Source organism: Brachyistius frenatus, unplaced genomic scaffold (genome assembly GCF_029030835.1).
Source record: "Brachyistius frenatus isolate BFR_SWC_R1_liver_20210118 unplaced genomic scaffold, ASM2903083v1 Contig_7, whole genome shotgun sequence".
Taxonomy (NCBI): Eukaryota; Metazoa; Chordata; class Actinopteri; family Embiotocidae; genus Brachyistius; species Brachyistius frenatus.
The window spans coordinates 4,938,686-4,959,045 of record NW_027210606.1 but is presented as its reverse complement, the minus strand read 5'-3'; the positions used below and the strand labels follow the sequence as shown (position 1 = coordinate 4,959,045).

The following is a 20,360-nucleotide window of genomic DNA, read 5'->3' as shown; positions in this document are numbered from 1 at the left end:
CCAAACACCGGAAGTTCACGTAACAACCGGATTTCATATTCACCGTCTGGATGTTTCTTGCTTCTCAATTTGTCATAAGATAAAGAGTCCTGCCTTTTGGAGTTCCAACATGGATGTATTTTAAATAATTTAGCAGCTTTATATTTGGGAAGGATGGCAGCATCCATTCCTGTTTTCTGACCCCCGCGTTGCCATTTTGATCAGCTTGTGCCTTTACATGGGGTTTTTGAAGCTGCATGGCCTTACATGGTTAAAAAGGAAAAATGTAATTTAAAACAACCAGAGATGTGAGGCATAATCAGGTTCCAGACCTTTAGACGAACTTTAAGTCGATGTAAATCAGATTTAGGCTCCGACACAAAGAACTTCGATTTTTGTTTTTGTTTTTTTGTTGTGGCTTGTTGGGCTGAGAAAACAAAACAAAATGGGGCATAGGACTAATGTCATTGTGCTCATTCTTGGTCTTAATCCTCTTATTTCTCCGTTTCCTGTCCGCCTGCTCGGTAACTACCACAAACCGACATCCTGAATAGACAACGAAAAACGGCATGTTCTCCCTTCGGAGCGCGTCGTCATTTGCGTTATTTCCTGCCTCGGCCGATCCCCCGCGCATTTCCATACAGGTGCGTCCTCGGCTCCAGCCCTCGTTTGACTATCAAACGAGGCGCAAACGAGGCGGTGCGGCTCCTTTCCCAACCCCCCCTGCCCCCCCCCCCCTCACCCCGCCCGCCCTGTGCGCATCCCGCATCCAGTCGCTAGCAGAGAGGAGCGCAGGGGAGTGCCTCTGCGCCGCCGACAGCCGACACAGCCTCCTCCTCCTCCTCCTCCTCCTTTCTCCTTCCACTGACGCCGGACTCCTCTGCCGGGTAAACGCCACCGAGTCTCCGCTCTCCACGGTTACCGACAACTCCGAAGAGCCCCCCCCCCCCCTCCCGTCTGCATCCTCTGTCCAGCCGGCTGCGCACGAAATCGACCCTCGGTCCTCGTCCGGTAGGCCTGAAGGTAGGAAGCGGCTGTGTTTGTGCGGCGCTTTGACGTCTTTCTTTCCGCTTTATTGTCACGACACATCCGCGCGTGAGCCGACGTTTCCATGTTGTAGGTAAACAGTGGCCACCTGTACTCCCACTTATCCTCCTCCACAGCGACGTCCACGTGAACGGCGACTTTAAATACACCGTTTATATGAGAAGCGGTCCGAAATCCTGAGTGATGGAGACAGATGTGACCGTGAGGCGTTTAGAGGATGTCCTAATGAAATGATGAAGGGGCCTTCTTCATGGACCGGCTGGCTGCAGGAGACAGCAGCAGCAGCACGGATGCCGGTGGAGGAAACGAGCCCGACCTACTTAGAGCCATTAAAACGATGAAGAGGATGAGAGATGAGGGGGAGGGGGAGGGGGGAGGAGGAGGAGGGAGACGGAGAGATACTGAACTCATCCTTGTGTAGCCTGAACTCTCAGCTGGGCCGTCTCTCCGTCTTCCTGCTGTAGCAGGGTGGGGCACACTTTGCATTAAGCAGGAATAAAAGACAGCAAACACAACCCGTGTGCTCTGATGGAGGACTGCAGGTTGTCTTTTTTTTTTTTTTTTTTTTTTAACTGCCAGAGATGCAAAACAAAGTCTTTCCTTAAATGACCATCAGGAGCGTGAAATTCGACTCCAGTATTATGATATGGTGCTACTTGACCAAACTGCTGAACGTTTTAGGTATTTGTACTTTATCTGAGTGTTTCCTTTGTACTTTGAAGCCACGACACGAATCTGACAGATACTACTTTCTCTGCAAATATAGGAAGTATACAGATATGTAAACACTTTACATATTATCATCTTTTGAAATAAGATTCAAATGGATAAACCCGACGATAATAAATCAAAATGTTTTTTTTCCCTTGGCACTCCAGGGATCAGCTATGATCTTATCAATAATCCGTATTTAACACTCCAGTTCCTCATCAACGGTTTCATGGTGCTTTTTTTTTCTTTTCTTAAAGACATTTTGCTGCTCAACACATTTCTATTTTTACTTTAGTACAATTTTAAATCTCTATGAAGAGCAAGGCTGGTATAATAAGCTGCGTTTTTCTAATTGTCAACAAATACCACAAAGCCGACACCAAAGCGAGTCCACCAAAGTGGAGCCCGATCGAGCGTCCGTCCTTCCACCGCTGCCCGACGGCGATTAAAGCTTCAATGAGGTGAACTGTTTCCGACGTGCTCGTTCACTTTGACGAACGTGGACACTGCAGTTTATTTGGAGACACGCGGGCCTTCCTGCTGCTGTCAAAACTCAACGAGGCAACGAACGCAAGTCATTCCGCTGCTCCCCGATAAAACCTTCTTCTTCTTTTTTTTAAGTCACATTTTGAGTAACGTATGCTTAAAAACTAGAGAGAATCTACAGTGGCCACAAAACTCGCAAAAAACACCAAAGCTGGTTTGTCCCTTCTGGGCTACTGTAGAAACACGGCAGACTCCATGAAAGAGGACCAGCGCTCTACGTAGATATGGAGGGTTCGTTCTGAATGAACAAAAACGCAACGATTCTGAGTTTCAGGTGATTAAAACTTAATGAAAACATCATTTTTTTTTTTTAACATATTATTCCATGTCTAGCAATAGATCCTCTCAAATCCTACAAACTGAACTTTTAATCTTGTGCTGGGGTTGCAGTATTTCTCCACTGAGGTGTTACTACTTCTCCATCGTTTAAAGATTCCTCTGCAAGCTCAGTGACGCTCTACAAAGTGGTGATCTCCGGCTTTTTATTACGGTTTTCTCCAGTGTTGAATTATGAACAAATCAAACGGAGCAGTGGTTATCTGAGGGGCCGGAGATTACTTAACACGAGAGGACAACAGCAAACTGCTTCAGGCTTTTAATGCACTGATCTGCTTCTACTTCTGAGGGACTCTTAAAACCATTCCCGTAAAGCAAACGGTCACAGCTGATCCCGATCATCGCAAAAGTGCAGGTCCTTTTACGAGAGATTTTTTTTTTTTTTTATCAGATATCTCCTCAAGTGACAGCAGAATTACTGGATTTTATTCACACAGAGGAAAGCGCTGCAGAAAGCCTTTACAAGCAGCTGAACTTCACTCCGGAGGCGAACGGCTCTGATGCAACAAAACGTGATTCATTCGGATTCGGAGGTAGTATCTGTGTGTCTGTAGTGAAGCGTGTTTTTTTTTCACTGTGTTGTGTGTGTGTGTGTGTGTGTGTGTGTGTGTGTGTGTGTGTGTGTGTGTGTGTGTGTGTGTGTGTGAGCAGCAGCATCATGGAGGAGTTAGACGTCCCACAGATGAGGAGAGAGGTGGAGAGCCTTCAGTATCAGCTGGCAATCAACAGAGAGAAATCCTCCATCACCGTTACTGAGTGAGTGTTTAACACACACACACACACACACACACACACACACACACACACACACACACACACACACACACACACACACACACACACACACACACACACACACACACACACACACACACACACTGTTAGTCACTGGAATCTGTGCTGACTGTTTTTTTTGTAGGTTGGTGAAGTGGATTGAGGGTTGCGTTTGTGAAGATCCATTTCTGAACCCGGAGCTGATGCGAGCCAACCCCTGGGTGGAGAAGGGCAAGTGTGTGATCCTCTAATGGTCGCACACGCACACACACACACACACATGCACACACACACACGCACACACACACACACACACACACACACACACACACACACACACACACACACGCGCACACACGCACACACGCATGCACGCACACAATCACAGATGCATATAAACTAAAGCATCATGCACTCCTCCACAGTCTCGCTGCACTGACTCACACACACACACTCTCATTATTATTACTATGTTCATGATTATTTATTTGGAGACTCCTGAATGCTGTTACTTTATGTGAAGACTAATGTGTGTGTGAGTGTACAGCACAGAGTAGCTTTCTACAAGTTTGATTTGATGGGACTGCTGAGCATCGTTCAACAACACCTTTTTATTGGCTCTTTACACTGTCAATCCAAATAAAGACTGTTTTGAATTTAACACAAAGTTTGTGGCTTGATTTGGAGGTTTCGCACAACGCGAGTCGTCGTGCGAGTGTGTGCGAGTGTGTTACAGTAGCTCTCTGACGTAGACGTTGCGTCTGACAGCGTTGGACATGCCCTCGTTGAAGCGGAACCACACGTCACTGTTGCCCACCGCCGTTCCCATCGCAAGAACCGCACACTTCACACCTGCGGGCCGAGGAAACCGGGTTTAATACATTCATTCACGAAAAGGGAAGAGGAGCAACTGGTCCGACAACTCGACAAAGATCAATCACTTCATCTAATACAACTGATGGAAAACAAAGCAAATCATTGTTTAATCAAGGGGAGAAACAAAACGATTATTTCCATAATTGATCCATTTGTCGACTGCGATTTGACTCGTACATGAAATTTCAGGCGTCATCGTTTTCAAAAGGCTTATCAGCAACAGACCAAACCTTAAAGATAAGCCCTTAATTATCTCGCAAGTTAAACAAATATGGCAAATATTCATATTTTAGAATCTGGACCTGCAGAGTTTTTGGACATTTCAGCTTCAAATCTTAAAAAAATTATTCCATCATCAATATCCTTGCTGATAATTCAATCAAGTTACCGTTTCAGCTCTAGTTTAATAGTTTAATGTGATAACAAACTTCTTCTCCAATGTGATTTGCAGCTTTATATCCTAATATATCCTTAAATATGACATCCGTTTGGGGTTTTTTTTTACGTGTTGTTGAGACAAAAATGACAAACAGAAGACCGACTGAGAACTTTCAATGAGCCTTTTTCCTTATTTTCTGATAATCTGTCAAATTTTTTGATTTTTTTTTTTTTTAAGCAAGTTGTGAATTGACATATCATCTCCTTTCAAATCGATATGACAAATGTATGAGCTCACTTTATTTCATCTACACATCCAGCAGGTAGGGAGCGACATCGTTCTTCATTTTGAGCAGTTTTTCTTTCCCCTGATGATTGTAAGTCCAATACTAACTCTCTTTTTGCTCGGTTTTTGGTCTCTACGAACTCCTGAAGGGAAAAGTCCTTGAAATGAAATCCTCTACAGTGTTCAACAAGCTAGTCTGACCGTGCCTGTCTGTTGTTGTTGTTGTTGTTGTTATTGTTTTTTTTAGAGCTTTCTGCTGAAAACAGCTGCTTCTTGCAGCTGAAAAACAACACAGTACCGTGCAGTGAGAGTAAAACAGAACACCTGAGTTTTAAACCGGACAACTAAACAATCAAACTCGCGACGCAACTTCAACTCGGCCTACAGCGTACGACCGCGCCAACTGCTTGTGCGTCGGCGTGTGCGGTCACCGCGCCGTAGCGGACACAGACTGAAAACACGTCCGCGAGTGCATCAGGTCAAATTCGTGCAACTTCCGTCGCATCCACGTATAGATGCACTCAAATGGAAGCCCGGGTAATCGACGAGGATTTGGAGATGTGCCCGCTCACAGAGTCCTGACGTTGTTTCTGCTGTGACCTACAAACAGACGCAGCCAGATTACTCTGCTCATCATTCTCCGGGCTGTTGTTCATATTAATGGCTTCACCTTTAATTGCTACGACCACGTAGCGCTGAATATCTGACGTGGGTGGGGTTTTTTTCCCCTCATGTTGAAAGGAACGAGCTGCACTTTATGTTTATTTAGTATACGAGAAAAACCGTTAGCGAAAGTGTAAACACTTTTCTTTTTTTTTTAGAAAGTATTTACTCCAGGGGGGAGGACAAGCCATTCTTTGCTGCAGTGATGGTCGTGGGACCATTTTGAGAGAGTTGCAGATGTGTGGGAAAAAAATAAAAAAATAAAAAAAAATAACTAAGAGGAAAAAACATTCAAACTTTTATTTTGAAGTCTACAAAACTTCTGCTGCTGTTTCTTTTATTTTGAAGAACATACGTTTGCCGTGGGTACAGCAGGTGAATGCTGCCGGCGTTGTCATGACGGTAACAGCCAATGCTAAGCGACAGCATCACATCAGTAGTTATCTGTCATTCGTGCATTCATAAACAGGATCAGGATGAAAGAAAATGGCCTTTTGGATTCAAGATAAATCTGATTTGTTATCTCATGTTACAGAGTTTGGTTTAGATTCTTGAAACCTGTTGACCATCAACAGTTTAAAGGTGTTTGAAAAGTACATATGCCTGTAGTTCAAGATAAGTCCGTCTTTTTATTTTATTGGGTTTTCTCCTTTGTTGCACTGTTCTTTATCGGCACTACTTTTCCGTGAAAGTAATTTGAATGGATAAATGTGGGTCCAGAGGGTAAACCAGCTGATAACGACTGCTCGCTTGTATACTTAAATATTTTCCGTGTGAAGGTTCAGTGCATTTCAACACAGCAGTCACGTTTTGTCTCTTGCGACACAAAGCTTCAGTGCAAACTGCAATAACCCCTCTGAAAAGTTAAACTAGGTTTCTGGAGCTACAATGAGTACAGGACATGTAAATAGAATATGAAGATAGTCTACTCCCAGGCCTGAAGATTGTTTATTGTATTGGCCCGTGTCCCAAGTATGAAAGGGTGTAGATCAGACTGTGTGTCAAGTCTTTTAGGTTTTTGACAGAACTATGACAATGCTGCTGAGGGAAAATGCAGGAGGCTTCGCTGCTGGCAATCCAGATCTGCTGCCCGCAGCCCGACACGTGAGCACTAAATTAGAAACGTTACATAACACACATCAGGTGTCAGCTCTCGGTGTGCTTGGATGCGTTTTCACCCAGACAGCTTGTGATGAACAAAGGTTTGGATGAGCGAAGCTGCACTGATGTCGCAGTGTGAACAGTACCTGTTTCTGAGGTCGGCTGAGGTCTCTCAGGTTTGGGGGCAACCACTCGACCAAAGAAATCCACCTCCGGCTGTGGGACACAAACACAGAGAGACGAGGAGGCTGAAGTCAGTCGGGGAGTTTCTCAAACGCTGTCCTCGATAACAAGGTCATTATCACTGAACAATCACCTCCTCTAATTAGCCTCATTTCCCAACTTCACCGTCGGGGACTGGAACTCAGTGGCTTCTCATTATCCTCATTTCTGCCCTCTAGAGGCTCCATCACTGAACTATTACAACACCGCAGCTCGCTTCTGATGTTCATTGCACACAGGCTGCTCCTCTCTGGCTCCACCTGCAGGTATTAACGAACACATACATGTGTGGGCAGCTCGGTACCAGCAGATCTTTTCCAGTGCTTTTAACCACTCTACTCTGCGCCCCAACCACAGTGGATCCTCCAGCAGTGAGTCAGTTACTGTTGCTGAATTATCTTTCGGTGGGAACCTGTCTGGCTCTCTGGTTGTAGCACAGTCTGCAGGATTGAATGTTTCTTCTTTTAGGTCTTTATAAGCAGAGCAGGTATTTCTGCAACTATGTGCACCTCACTGATCCATCCAGCATGCATTTAACATCAGCCATCCTTCGTGACCCTCCCACACGTCACCGCTGGCTCCGCCGTGCACAACGCCTTTCTTTTGTGGAACTTTATTTGAACTTATTTGACGCTACACAGTCACTCAGACACCTACAATCTACTGTTAGACCGTTTTATACGTTAATGTAATGCATCATGTTACTCATTTAGTTTTCTCAGTGCAACTGTGTGTCTTCCTCTTCTCTTGTCATGACGAAACCGCTGGATCCCGACACCTTTAAAGATATGTTCACATCTGTAGTTCAGTTCATTCAATCTGAACCACATGAGAACAACAAAACTACATGGCTGCAGCTTAGCTCTGGTCTGGTTCGTATTTACATTGAATTTTTGCAAAGAAACCCAGACTGTAAAACATGAAGTCAGACAGACTGATAATGGTGATGTCATCCTGCATCATCAGGATCAAATCAAACTCTGGTGACTAACAGCAGGTCAGTCGACTATTAAATGCTTTCTGTGAGAATATTTATGCTCTCCGAGAACTCAAAGGAAAAACTGATAATGAGCATCCTTAGCTGGTTATTACTGTGGGCTGCAAATGTGAATGAATAATGTCAAACAGCTCCAGAGAGAATGAAAATGTGGCATCTTGTAAGGAAATATTCTGGGATGGTAACTGTGGGATCGTTCTGTCTTTCTCGTGGACTTGATGAAGTGACACAGAGGTCACAAACACAACGCCGGATTTTGACAGCGATTCATCAGGATAAATGAAGTCCACACACTCACGTGCACATGTTTGATAACCATTATCACCAAATGATTTACATTAACATTGTCTTATCAATTTTGATTATAAAATCCACATTTGTTGAATAACGGATGGATTTATTAGTAGTTTCAAGCTGAAATCACAGATCTACTATTACAGTTCTGTGTTTTTTTCCAGTTACTTTATACCATAAATAAACCACTCCAGAGTCCACTTTGAACCAGACCAAGATTTTTCAAACAGTCCCAGTTCAGTTCTTTTGGTCCACCAGGGTTCAACTGTCAGCTTACTAAACCAGGCCAAACACACCGCAGTAATGGAGCCGAGCTGGCTTTGAAGAAAACTGAACTGTTCAGATATGAAAACATCCTGAGTGACAAAAACCCATCTGTGTGTTAAGAGTCTCACCCTGGTCTCCACCGTGGTCTGTTTCACGATGTTCTCCAGCCTCTGCTGATGGTTCCTGGTCGGCTTAGGAGCAGCGCTCTTTTTTTCTTCCTTTTTCTGCGTCACACAGACACAGCAGATTATAAATACATTAGGTTATTAACACACACACGGTGACCTGATTGTCAACTGTGCTGTGCTGTATTCAACAAGCCAACAGTCTGCTGGCTCAAACAGGTTTTCGATGTCTCACCACTACGGGGTTTCGCTGCAGCAGCACTTGCTCGGCCCTCCTCATCCTCTCTTGTTCCATCTCCCGGCTGATGGTTTGTTTGGCCTGATACGTCAACTGGCGGCGCGGCGGCAGGCCTGCAAACCTCACCACCTCCTCAATACGCCTGCAAACACGCGCACAGTAAACAGCTCAACACTCACGTGGTTTAAACAAAGACACGTTAAACACACTCATAACGTGTAATGCAGTTGACACCGAGGGCGGACCTTGTTAGATGGCAAACAAAATAAGGGAAAGCTTCCAATTTTGGTGCCACAGTTTATGTTTTTTTCCCAAATAAAACCCTGAATTTGTCATTCTATAAAACCTTAATCCTCTTAGTGCTGATCTCCAACTCCATCCAACACACACAAACCCACGTTAATAAACTCCCACTCAATGCCTGATGAACCAACATCAATAAAATCAAAACAGTTGCACGGTTATGTGGGCTATTTATTGCACATTATCACTATAATATATGATATCTGTGGAAACACTGCAACGTTATAGCAAACTATAAAGAAAAATATACTTGGTTTAAATTCCCTTTAACATGATGGATTATAATCTATGCAGCTGATATGAAGGAGTATGAAATCTGGCTAAGACATCTACAGCATCTGATCAGGTGGAGCTGAAAACACAGACAGACTTATCATCTATGACATCCGAATGTACCGTGTGTTTCATATTGTTAGAAACTTCAGGTAAAATCAAGTTACATCGGTTTAACTTTACATTATGTACTTTTAGCTGTCGTACTTTTAAATACATTTTCAGCCTACTCACATTCATCAGAATAATAAATAAAATCTACTGCACATACAGAAGTGACTGCATTCACACATTGATCATCCACAGAGCGCTGCGATTATTGCAACAGACCACAGATTGAAGTATAGTACGAGCAGAAAGCAGATCGAGGCTTTAAACGTCTGTAATGAGTGACTTTGCCTCATCTTTTCTGCTACTTTTCTTTGCAAGTTTTTCTCATTTCTCAAAGCCTCCAAAACCAGGCTGATGTCAATAATTATCCCAGAATCTGACTAATCAACAGCTGTGTCCAAAAATAAAAGCAGTCCAATCAAATAACCCCACTGGGACCAGGCGTCTCGGGCTGTCTTGTGATGTTGAATATTTATATCCAGACGTGTGTCTTTATCCGTGGGGTATCAGAGGGTGGTGTTGTGGTGTGCTAGAGAAGGCAGGTACAGAAAGATGTAGAGCAGCAGAAGCAGCAGCAGCGCCAGCACCAGAGGCAGGCACCAGTTGCTGGTGAACAGCACTTGGTCACAGCGAGCCTGTAGGAAGGAACCGTCCTCGGTGTCCGGTTGGTTCGCGGCCTGGGACAGCATGGCTCACAAAAACAGGCTGCTTATCTAACAATGCCCGTCTATGGAGTCCAAAAAATTAGGGGCGACAGTCGACAAAGGTCTTTGAAGTTAAAGCGTAGTCCAGATTTGAACCAAAATATGAGTTTTCTTCTTTTATTCAGGCAGCCTTCTGCTGCTTTATATTATTCCCTCCGACTGTTACTCCTCTAATCATTCAAACTTCACCTTGCTGTCCTTTCATCTGTTTGTCCAGTCACCTCTACTCTGCTTTGACACTGCAACCATCAAACACACACACACACACACACACACACACACACACACACACACACACACACACACACACACACACACACACACACACACACACACACACACACACACACACACACACACACACACCAGGTGTTCAGGGGATTATTGTCTTAGCCTTCATGCAGAGAACCACAGTGTGGACAAGAGCAGTGACCTTCAACACCCCACAAAAACACATCTGCTCTGCGTGTGTCCACATACACTCTACAGGGGGGTGAAGGTGAAGGTGTGTGTGTGTGTGTGTGTGTGTGTGTGTGTGTGTGTGTGTGTGTGTGTGTGTGTGTGTGTGTGTGTGTGTGTGTACACTCACGGCTCCAGTACATATGTGTACTGTCCTTCAGGTGTGCGGTCCTGCCTGTACGAGAGGTTGTAGGCCAGCATGGTGTCGATCAGTTCACGCATCTGCTCCTTCTCTCTGCTGCTGAACAGCTGTGGATTCACCTGCAAGAAATACAACAGATCTGAGCAACAAGCACTGAAATGTTTACTGTGACATTTATTTTTCTTCCGCTATTTATTTTTATGAACACCCAAATCTATCAAACTTGTCAGCCAAGTCTCAGAGCGCGCCACGCTTTAGTACAAGGATTTTTAGCTATTTTGGCTTCATCAGTTTCGTGGACACCCACCCATGCATGCAACAGGGATTCACCAAAAGAAAAAAGTCCACATGTCCATTTGAGCTGATAATGAAACCTCAGAGCCTTTAGTGTGACAACTGAACAGCTTCCAAAGCACTAAAACTATCTGTGCACATTCAGTTTCCAGTTTAACGGGTACACCCGGCCAAAACGAATGTAGTCTAAGACAGCAGCGCTACAATAAATCCTCACTTAATGACGACTACAATGTTCAGTTTTTACTGAAACTGCTTCAGAAAGACATTGACTGAACTTTCGGGTCATTTTGCAGGATGCAGTTTGAGCTGCTGTGGAACTATAAGGAGGTCTTTCTGTCTTTCGTGTGCGTTTTCTCGCAGGATTGTAGGTGTTAAATAGACGCAGCGGTGCAACTGAGACTCCAGGTGCTACATTTACAAACAGACATGCCCACATGTAGCACATGTGCTTTTACATACAGGCCGCAGTTTGGGACAGATGATGTCGAGAAGCAGGGTGAGAACATCAAGGGACAGGCTGAGCTGGCTGATCCTCGTCCTGACGCTCGCTGGGATGTCAGCCAACATGGTGGATAAAGCGTTCCTGCTGCTGAGGAGACGGGAGGAGGCCTGGAGAGGACAAAACAGCGGCACAGTGACGATCCCTTTTCTTTCATATGGCTCCATATTTTCTTTGTCCATATTCAGTGTGAAACTCTTTGTACGGCTCCATATGGGTGTGTGCAGAGGATCGGTACCTCGTGCTGGCTGTGGGGGTAGCTGATGCGAGGCACGTGGGTGTGAGCAAACAGGAAGTGAAACGTGACGGACAGGAAGGGCAGGTACTTCATCAGGGTAAAGTTCTGCCCGTGCAGAATCACTTGGTTCAGCCTGTCTGAGAACGACAGCCAATCGAGAGCCTCGCACACAATCAGCAGGTTGGGATCCCTCACACGCATGGACAGGTAATTATCATACAGACCCTGAAGAAAAGAGACGCAGCTCATCATAACGGAGTCTTTTACAAAACATGAATGTAGCCGTTTCAGTATTTGACTCGTTTTTGATGATAGTAAAGCACGGGACTGTGGTTTACCTGAGCAGAGCTCATAGAAAAATGTTGTGGTAAAGTAAGGTACATGGGCAGTTTATTTTATTACCTGAGAAACTTTTTCATACTCTCCACTCGATAAAGCCAGATGTAGAATGTGCTGGAACCTCTGAGCTCCACCTCCTGAACCCGGAGCCTCCTCAAACCCCTGACCGATACGTTTCCTGAAAAACAAACCAGGACGTTTACTCAGCATCCAGTTAGTGACGACCAGGAAGACAGATAAGGCAGTCAGGCTGCAGATAATGTCCTCTTTGATTTGAAATTGCAAAAAACATTTTAATTTGCCACATATTGCCCTTTACAAACCTGCTATACCTTCTTAAAAACTAAAAGTCTTTCACAGACAACAGAGAGGACCCTGGGACTTCTGAAAACTGAAAAGACTCTTCTAAACTGTTTTCTTGTTTTGACCAGATTACAATTACGAGTTATTTAAAAAGCCTGTATATTTATTGATATTTGTAAAATTTTTGTCCTTACATTTCAACAATGAACTGCAATAATATCCCTAAATGTAACTCAAAAACACAGCAGCAAAAAGGATGGATGAAAGAAAGAAATAACTAATCAAAAATGTACTCATGATCCACGTATTTTTTTTTTCATACGATGTGAGTTCTGGAACAATTACTAGTTATTAATCAAACAGTCTTTGCTAAATTTACATACAAAACATATTGTTTCTTATTTATAACTTCGTTAACAAGGTCCTATTGATGTTTAAAACCATCTGTTTTTCAGGAAAAACTTAAATCAATGCTTCTTTAAAAGCTTCAAGACCTGCAGATACGTCTGTCCACAGAAAAATGCAAACATTTTGGATCCCACTGAACTGCATTGTAGCACGAACAGCATGAAAACCTCTTGAGCTTTTTGCAGGATCTTTGCCACATCGTTTTGAAAAGGTAAAAAAAACAAAAAAACATTTACAGTTTAATGAGACAAGGAAAATTGGCAGGACAGAAACAACGGGGGACGTATTGCACCGTTTTGTACGAGGTAACTGGAAGATCTCCTGCCACAGATGGAACAAGCCTTTGTTCTGGTCCTTCTGCCCCACAGAGATGCACTGAATCGTCTTGGCGTCCAGCTGCTTGTGGCCACGACTGTGAAGGAACTGCGCAGACGGAAAAAAAACATACCGGTGTTGTGACCTACTGAACTGCTCACGCAACAGACAGAAGCTCCTTCAGAGCGCTGCCACACACCTGTAGTGTGTTTATGCACGACCGGATGTCGTTGTCCGTCTTCTCGCACAGTGACATCAGCGCGCCCGAGTCTGCCTTCAGACCCTGCTGGAGCGAGATCTGCACACAAAACCTCACTTTAAACTGGGATATGTTTGGAAATGAATGTGCACTTCCTGTGAATATGGCCGTGTGTGTGCTGACCTCTGCCAGTCTCTGCGTGAGGCGGGAAGGCTGCGTTTGTGGGAAAGTCAGAAGGAAGGCCTGCTGCCTGAGAGGTCTGAGAGCTGCAACATAACTAAAAGAAAAGAGAGCTCATCAGAGAAAAGCTGTAAATAAAAACACAAAGGAAACATAATTGACATATTTAACGACAATGTACAATTCCCACGTCGATGCTCTCTTACAGGTCGTTACAGATGCAGATGATTGGTCGAAGCAGGATGGACTCCTTCTTCTTTTTCTTCTTGCCAGTCTCTGTCGCGGTTTCCCCGCCGTGTCCGTCTTTCCTGTTCAGAACTGCCAGCAGTATGTTGATGGCGGTCTGCAGAGCAACAGAAAACACTTCAACTACCCGACTTACTAACAGTTATTCAGCGGATCTTCACTGATTTAAAACGTCCGGGACGTACCGCGGGCGCGCCGTCGATCTCATCGATAATAAGGCAGTTGGGCCTCTCATTGGCTCCTAAAACAGACTTCATCTGCGTGGCCGTGTCGATGCGTTTCTGGAACACGTCTGCGCTGCGATCGTCACTGCAGAAACAGCAACAGTACCGCTGAGGTCACATCAGGACAGCTGCAGTAAACTTCATTTTTATGCTTTGCTGCTATATTGTTTGGACGTATTTTGTCTAACCTGGCATTGATTTCCACCACGTTGTACCCAGCATGCTTTGCTATGACATGAGCCAGAGTGGTTTTCCCCAAACCTGGAGGACCAGACAGCAAAGCCACCTAGAGATAAACAAAACCAATTATATCTTGTAACAACTAGAAGTCTATAAACCGACATGACAGTGCAGCTGCTCCACCTTGAATTTGGGTCGTTTGTACTGGTCCAGCTCGGCCTCCAGGAGCTCCTCGGTCAACTCTATCTTGGTCTTGAAGCGATTTTGATTCTGATTTCCTTGATTGGGTTTGAATGAGTTTTGGTTGAGAGCCCGTCTGTCGGGTCGAGGGGGGCGGGACATCCTCTCTCTCCCGAACACCACAGTGTCCCACAGCTTCAACCACTTGAGCAGACAGCGGTTGGTAAACTGCAATAAAAAAAAAGTCGAACACGACAGGCAGTGTTTACAGAAGCCTTTGATTCACCCATGAGAGGCAGGATTCATCGATTCATAAAGCCTTGAAGTCAAACAGAAACCCTTCGCATCACTTACGTCATCGCTCAGCAGCTCTGTGTAGTGGCGGGGAGAAAATCTGTCCACCCACAGTCGAGACGTTCGGCCCTCTGTGTCTTCAGGATCCTCGGTCTCTTCATCTTCTGTGTTTTCAGGCTCAACAAACACATCGTTCGCACTGCTGGAAGGCAACACAAATCCACAGTCCGGTAAAACCTCCTGGTACTGCATGGAATCACGTCATCAGTGTGTTTGTGCGTCTGTTAGAGAGACAGGTAGTGCTGAGTTACCTGGCCAGCAGCTCAGTGAGACGCTGTGATTCCTCCACAACCTGCTGGTGTCGCTGCACGATTTCAAAGAGAGACAAAACATTCAAGAGGATTTACAATCTTGAAAGTCTCAGAGTTCATTCCTCTTTTATGTTCTGCAATTACTTTACAAATCATTTTTTTACAACACAGGACATTTTATGTTCTGCAATTACTTTACAAATCATTTTTTTACAACACAGGACATCTGAAATAGAAATAAATAAATAAATAAATAAAGTAAATTACCGTGTATACACTCTGCTGCTAATAGTTTTGTGAACGTATTGTTTCCATTTCATCCAGTGGAATATTACTTTTAGCTGCCCCTATAATCAAATCTACCTGTAGCAGACATATAAAAGTGGCTGTTTTTCCAGCTACATACAGTTGATTCTTTATTCGGAAATGGTTTCTCCTATTCATTGTATTTGGTTAATCGCAAATAAATGTTTGGCTTCGGGGATTCACGTTAACAGTGTGGTGCAGAGCCGGCGACGAGCCACTCACCTTCTCTGCTTCTTGTTCTCTCAGCACCCCTATCGGCACTGCCAGCAGCCCCAGTGCACCCTGGGAGTTTGGTACCATCCTGCAGTCTGCTACCTGCAGAGACACACGAGAAGGCAGAGCGATACAGAGGTGTCACCCAAACCGATAGAGTACATTCAGCATCACAGATGAAAGACTGCGGGAGGGTTTAACCTTTGTCGCTGTGTCGTCTTCCTGTCTGAGGTAGACCCGACTCCCCGATGAGTCTGTCACACTGATGTAGTCTCCCTCTAAAGGAGGCCGCTTCAGCACACACAGGCTCGCTGGCGCCGCTGTGGGAGGTCGCTTCGGGGTCTCTGGGATCTCAGCGAAGCCACTGATATCCAACACGGCAAGAGTCGGCCTACAGCACACGTTGCAAGATTAAGTCTAGAAAACTGTCTAAATAACAGAATCAGCGTTCAATAATGATAAACGGCCATCACAAGTTACATTTGATCCATGTTATGGCTTTAAATTTGTACTTTTTTTTCTAAACAACCATCAAGAATCCCAGTGATATTCAAATTACATTCATATGTGACAGAAAACCAGCAAATTCTCAGATATGACGGATTGTACCGAGCAAATGTTTCGTATCTTTACTTGATGAATTCAAAATTGTCACAAATTGTTTCTCTGTCAATCCAAAAATATCATCGAACTGTACCATTTCAGTATCAAAACAGAGTGCCTGAAATCACTACAATGCAAACGATAAAAGTACAGAAAAAGACACGAGTGGCGTGTCACCCCTCCTCCTCCTGTGTGGCTTCACAAACACACACAGCCATAAATCATTCTGGTGATTTATTATTCTTGAATATATTTTGTGGGACTTGACAATAATTTCTTTTGCATTCAAATGTTTTCCACTTCCTTATTTTGTGAAAGATATGCACTTTTTGGAGCCTCCTTTTACTCTGTTTATCGGTGAGGTTTTGAATCAACAGTCACTGTGTGCACAGACATGCAACAGCTGTAAAAACAAAGTTATTGGTTTTTTTGTGTACAAATATGCCCTATTAAATTAACCATTTCCCCAGTCAACAAAATCTGCGCTTCTCACTGAACTGTAGCTGAGTTTTTCACCATGTGTCTCTCCTACCTGAAGCTTTGAGGGAGCTCATACTGCTCTGGAGAGGACGGTGGTGTGACGTCACCTCTCTGTGGCGGGACTCTGCTCTCTTGAGTTTGTGATGCATTGAAAAGTCGCTTGACCACTCCAGTATCGTGCTTCTGTCGCTTTGCCTTTGGAGCTGAAAGGAACAGTTTGGATTTGAGGCACAACGTTGCGACAATTAAACACAACAAGGACTTCAGGGTGAACTCACTGACGTGCCGATCTTCCAGCAGGTGCTTTACGTCTGAGATGTCGTCTCCTGGACCCCGATTCTGACATTTCCCCGGCTTGGAAGTTTCTTCTGAGATTTTCAAGCACACACACACACAGTCATGTTTTCATCACTTGAGAGGACATTTTATTGACTTACATTCATTTCCTGGAGACTTATCCTAAATTGTAAATAGAGCCTGACTGATACTGGATTTTTGGGCCTGATGCAGATATTGATATTAAGAAGTACCAAAATTCCAATATCGACATATTGACCGAAATGTGTTTATTAAACACTTTAGTCTTCATAATAAAACTTCATTAGTCAATTAATCAATTTGTCAACTTATTCATCAACTCTATCAATAATCATAATCAATATTTCAATTGTTCAATGATAAAATGATGAAATGTTTTACTTCCAGCATAAATGTAAATATTTTCTGGTTCTTTTAATTCTCCATTATAATATTTAAGTGAGAAAATAATCAACAGAATAATCTTTGAGGAAAATACCTATCATTTGCTGCCCAATTTGGATTTGTAGTACAGTGCAGAAGATTTAGGCACTTTAAATGTTTTAGATATCCTGCACTGACTCTGGCTCACTTTAGTAACTGGACACAAAGCTTTTGATACGCAGTCTTAAAGTACAAACACACAAGTACGTTTTTCCTGACCCTCCATCTGAGCCAGCACCTCCAGCTCGTCGGCGAACTGGTCCTCGAAGTCGTCCTGCACCTCGAAAAGTTCGTCATATTCGTCCATTTCGCCACATACGGGTCCACGACAGAACCAGACACACGGCCGCTACTTTATCTGACGACAAACACACACACACACACAAAAAAACCCCGCTGTTTTTAGGAATATTTTCTTCTCGGTTTCAGCGACAACCTCTGACAGAGGCGATTTCCCGGCAATTTTTTGTTGTGAAGTATTACATCCGGGTAACGCGAGTCCTCCGCCTTCTGATTGACTAGTGGAACTCTTCCTCCTATCCCATAATGCACCACGCAGCTAAGTAGCTGAATAATATGGGGATTTTTTTTTTTTTAAATAATATAATTAAAGGAGCTTTGAGCTGCAAACACCACTACAACTGTTCAAGCAAATGTATTATTGTTTTAAATAGGTTAGCTTTGTGGTTGCTATAAACTTTGTTTATTCCGCTTTGACCAGAGGGTGGCGCTGTCCGAGGACGAGGGAGCCTAACTTTATCTGATTGGCTTTATCGTCAGCGTCTGTTAATGGTTTCATATATTATTATCAAAATTGATTCGTGTAAATCCCTTTGAAAATGTCTTTTGTTTGTTTTGCTTTGCAGTTGACCGCCAATGATGTTCCTCACTGGGCTCATACAGTTTATATTTGAGATATTACAATACACATTAGTGTAAACTAAAAGTAAAATGCTCCATTGGTGGTGCCAGATGGATCCTTAACAGATCAGTCTGCACAGAGTGTGTCCGAACAGCATCATCTGTGTCTCCGCCTTTGAGCTCAAAGGGAAATGTGTTAAACCTTTTAATATTGATAACCAAGTTGTGATTGTGAGCCTTCTGCTGATTATTTATTCTGAAGCGCAGATAAAGCTGGTAGCTCTGAATAAATGTCAAGTATTTAATGTTTTGGTCAAATATCAGCAGCTTCCTAAATGAGCAATTTTGATATTGCTCTCTATTTGAAGAAATGTTTGTACACTGAGCTTTAAAATGATTTCTAAAGTCATCTTCATATATAAATCTCAGATAAATCATAAATTTTCACTGACATCTAAACATCCATACTCTTTTATCATGTTCACAAAGAGACTCTCGGGCACAGTTATGTATAATTATTTTCTCTCTGATTACATGATAGCTCTAATAAATAACCTAGGTTTTTTGTTTATCTATTCATTTATATTGGATACTTCCCCTGTATTGATTTTACTATGGAGTAAAATTAGCAATGTTAAAATTTTGGCATGACAGACTTTATTTAGTTATTATCCAAGTTATTAAACAACAATTTCACATTAAAATTCTTCTAAATGCTAAACATATATTGCATCTCTTTGTGTTATAAGCCTACATATTTTTTCTGTATCTATTTTCTTCCACAAAACCTTTTATTCATAGTTCATGGTGTGCATATATGCAGGGCTATTATTTTTACATTTAGTGAATGCAGTTGTGTGACGTCAAAGCTCCTTCAAAAGCCAAATATCAAATATGATACTGACATCATTGTGATGTGGAAACTTGAAGCATTTGTTAGTCATATACTGAGAATTAACTTTTTAGTGATATTTCTTGAGACGTGTCTGATGGTCTTTTACATTTTGGTGTGTGTGTGTGTGTGTGTGTGTGTGTGTGTGTGTGTGTGTGTGTGTGTGTGTGTGTGTGTGTGTGTGTGTGTGTGTGTGTGTGTGTGTGTGTGTGTGTGTGTGTGTGTGTGAGAGAGAGAGAGAGAGAGAGAGATTAATGATAATGTGTGTGACGTCAGGGTGGCTTCATCACCACCATCTGCTTCTTATAGCAGACAAACACTGGCCAGCAGTTTGTGTGTGACACTGAGTTAATTTCACATCAGGGGACAGGAAAGCAAACTCACTCAGCTCTCTTTGCCTCCTCCACTTGGACTTGTCGTTCTCTCATGAAAAATGTACAGATATGCTCAGAGTGAAGGAACATGTTTTCATTTTTAGTTTCAAGTCCATCGCTTCAAAAAAATGTAGTATACTGTTAAAATGAATGAATGTAGTACAGTGTGTCTTGCATTCATGGAAATAAATGTTCTCTAATAAATGTCTTCTCAATTATGAGTACATTGAATTATATCATAATGTGCAGTATGTCATGGTGATTTTAAAATCACATGAATAAATGATGGATATTAATATGATATTTTTTTTTTTAGTAAAGGAACAAACGTCTATCGCTAAATAGAAAGAATTACTCAAATAAGAAAAATTACATGAGAAAAAATGAAGCTTTTTAAAACTGCGAAAGAAAATCCATCTTAAAATATTAATATATTAAGATTTATATGCATTCAGATAGGAATAGAAAATATTTTTTTACAAAAAATACAATGTTAAGAATTCATTTTTTCAACATGGCTTTTCCAATATATTTTTGAACAGAATATAAACAGCACAGTATAGAAATCAAAATAGTCCTTACTGTCCTCACTTTCATTTCTTGCCTGTTACACACTACAAATAATTGATAAAAAAGAAAGAAAAAAAACTTGTGACAACACATACAAAATATAGAAATTAAAAGACAACTAAATAAATAACAACAGCCCTTATAAATCACACTATTATATTTGTAAGCAAGCCTCCAGTTCTTAGAAATATTCCCGACATTACCCTGCTGCTGTTATAAATGATAATTATTGCTGTATTTCTTCATGAACACAGTTAAAATGTGTGTTATTATTT

At 42.8% G+C, this 20,360-nt stretch overlaps 2 protein-coding genes across 3 annotated transcripts; one reads left to right on the top strand and one right to left on the bottom strand.

The window, feature by feature from the left end:
* Positions 1 to 749: 749 nt before the first annotated feature.
* On the top strand, positions 750 to 4,060 carry gng13a (guanine nucleotide binding protein (G protein), gamma 13a). Its single transcript, XM_069689725.1, has 3 exons — positions 750 to 1,002; positions 3,271 to 3,375; positions 3,539 to 4,060. The coding sequence occupies exons 2-3, from the start codon at positions 3,278 to 3,280 to the stop codon at positions 3,642 to 3,644; spliced, it is 204 nt and encodes a 67-aa protein (XP_069545826.1). The 5' UTR covers positions 750 to 1,002; positions 3,271 to 3,277; the 3' UTR covers positions 3,645 to 4,060.
* On the bottom strand, positions 3,986 to 17,827 carry chtf18 (CTF18, chromosome transmission fidelity factor 18 homolog (S. cerevisiae)). Of its 2 annotated transcripts, none has more exons than XM_069689723.1 (22): positions 17,608 to 17,827; positions 16,926 to 17,015; positions 16,700 to 16,850; positions 15,766 to 15,955; positions 15,574 to 15,666; positions 15,046 to 15,098; positions 14,795 to 14,936; positions 14,444 to 14,668; positions 14,269 to 14,366; positions 14,042 to 14,165; positions 13,817 to 13,953; positions 13,614 to 13,707; positions 13,431 to 13,529; positions 13,209 to 13,339; positions 12,269 to 12,383; positions 11,867 to 12,091; positions 11,589 to 11,738; positions 10,821 to 10,951; positions 8,838 to 8,982; positions 8,606 to 8,701; positions 6,844 to 6,913; positions 3,986 to 4,245 (listed from the first exon to the last, which is right to left on the bottom strand). In XM_069689723.1, exons 1-22 carry the CDS (start codon positions 17,693 to 17,695, stop codon positions 4,124 to 4,126), a joined length of 2,769 nt encoding a protein of 922 aa, XP_069545824.1. In that variant the 5' UTR covers positions 17,696 to 17,827; the 3' UTR covers positions 3,986 to 4,123. The 2 variants fall into 2 exon arrangements, with proteins under 2 accessions (XP_069545824.1, XP_069545825.1); XM_069689724.1 differs by having other exon boundaries at positions 14,795 to 14,933.
* Between the last annotated feature and the right edge of the window lie 2,533 nt (positions 17,828 to 20,360).

Coding starts and splice junctions, on each gene's coding strand:
- chtf18 (XM_069689723.1), bottom strand. CDS start 17,695: ATGGACGAATATGACGAACTTTTCGAGGTGCAGGACGACTTCGAGGAC. Junction 15,667..15,765: donor AAGACGACACAGCGACAAAG/GTTAAACCCTCC, acceptor GTGTCTCTGCAG/GTAGCAGACTGCAGGATGGT. Junction 14,937..15,045: donor CTCACTGAGCTGCTGGCCAG/GTAACTCAGCAC, acceptor GTTGCCTTCCAG/CAGTGCGAACGATGTGTTTG.
- gng13a (XM_069689725.1), top strand. CDS start 3,278: ATGGAGGAGTTAGACGTCCCACAGATGAGGAGAGAGGTGGAGAGCCTT. Junction 3,376..3,538: donor TCCTCCATCACCGTTACTGA/GTGAGTGTTTAA, acceptor TTTTTTTTGTAG/GTTGGTGAAGTGGATTGAGG.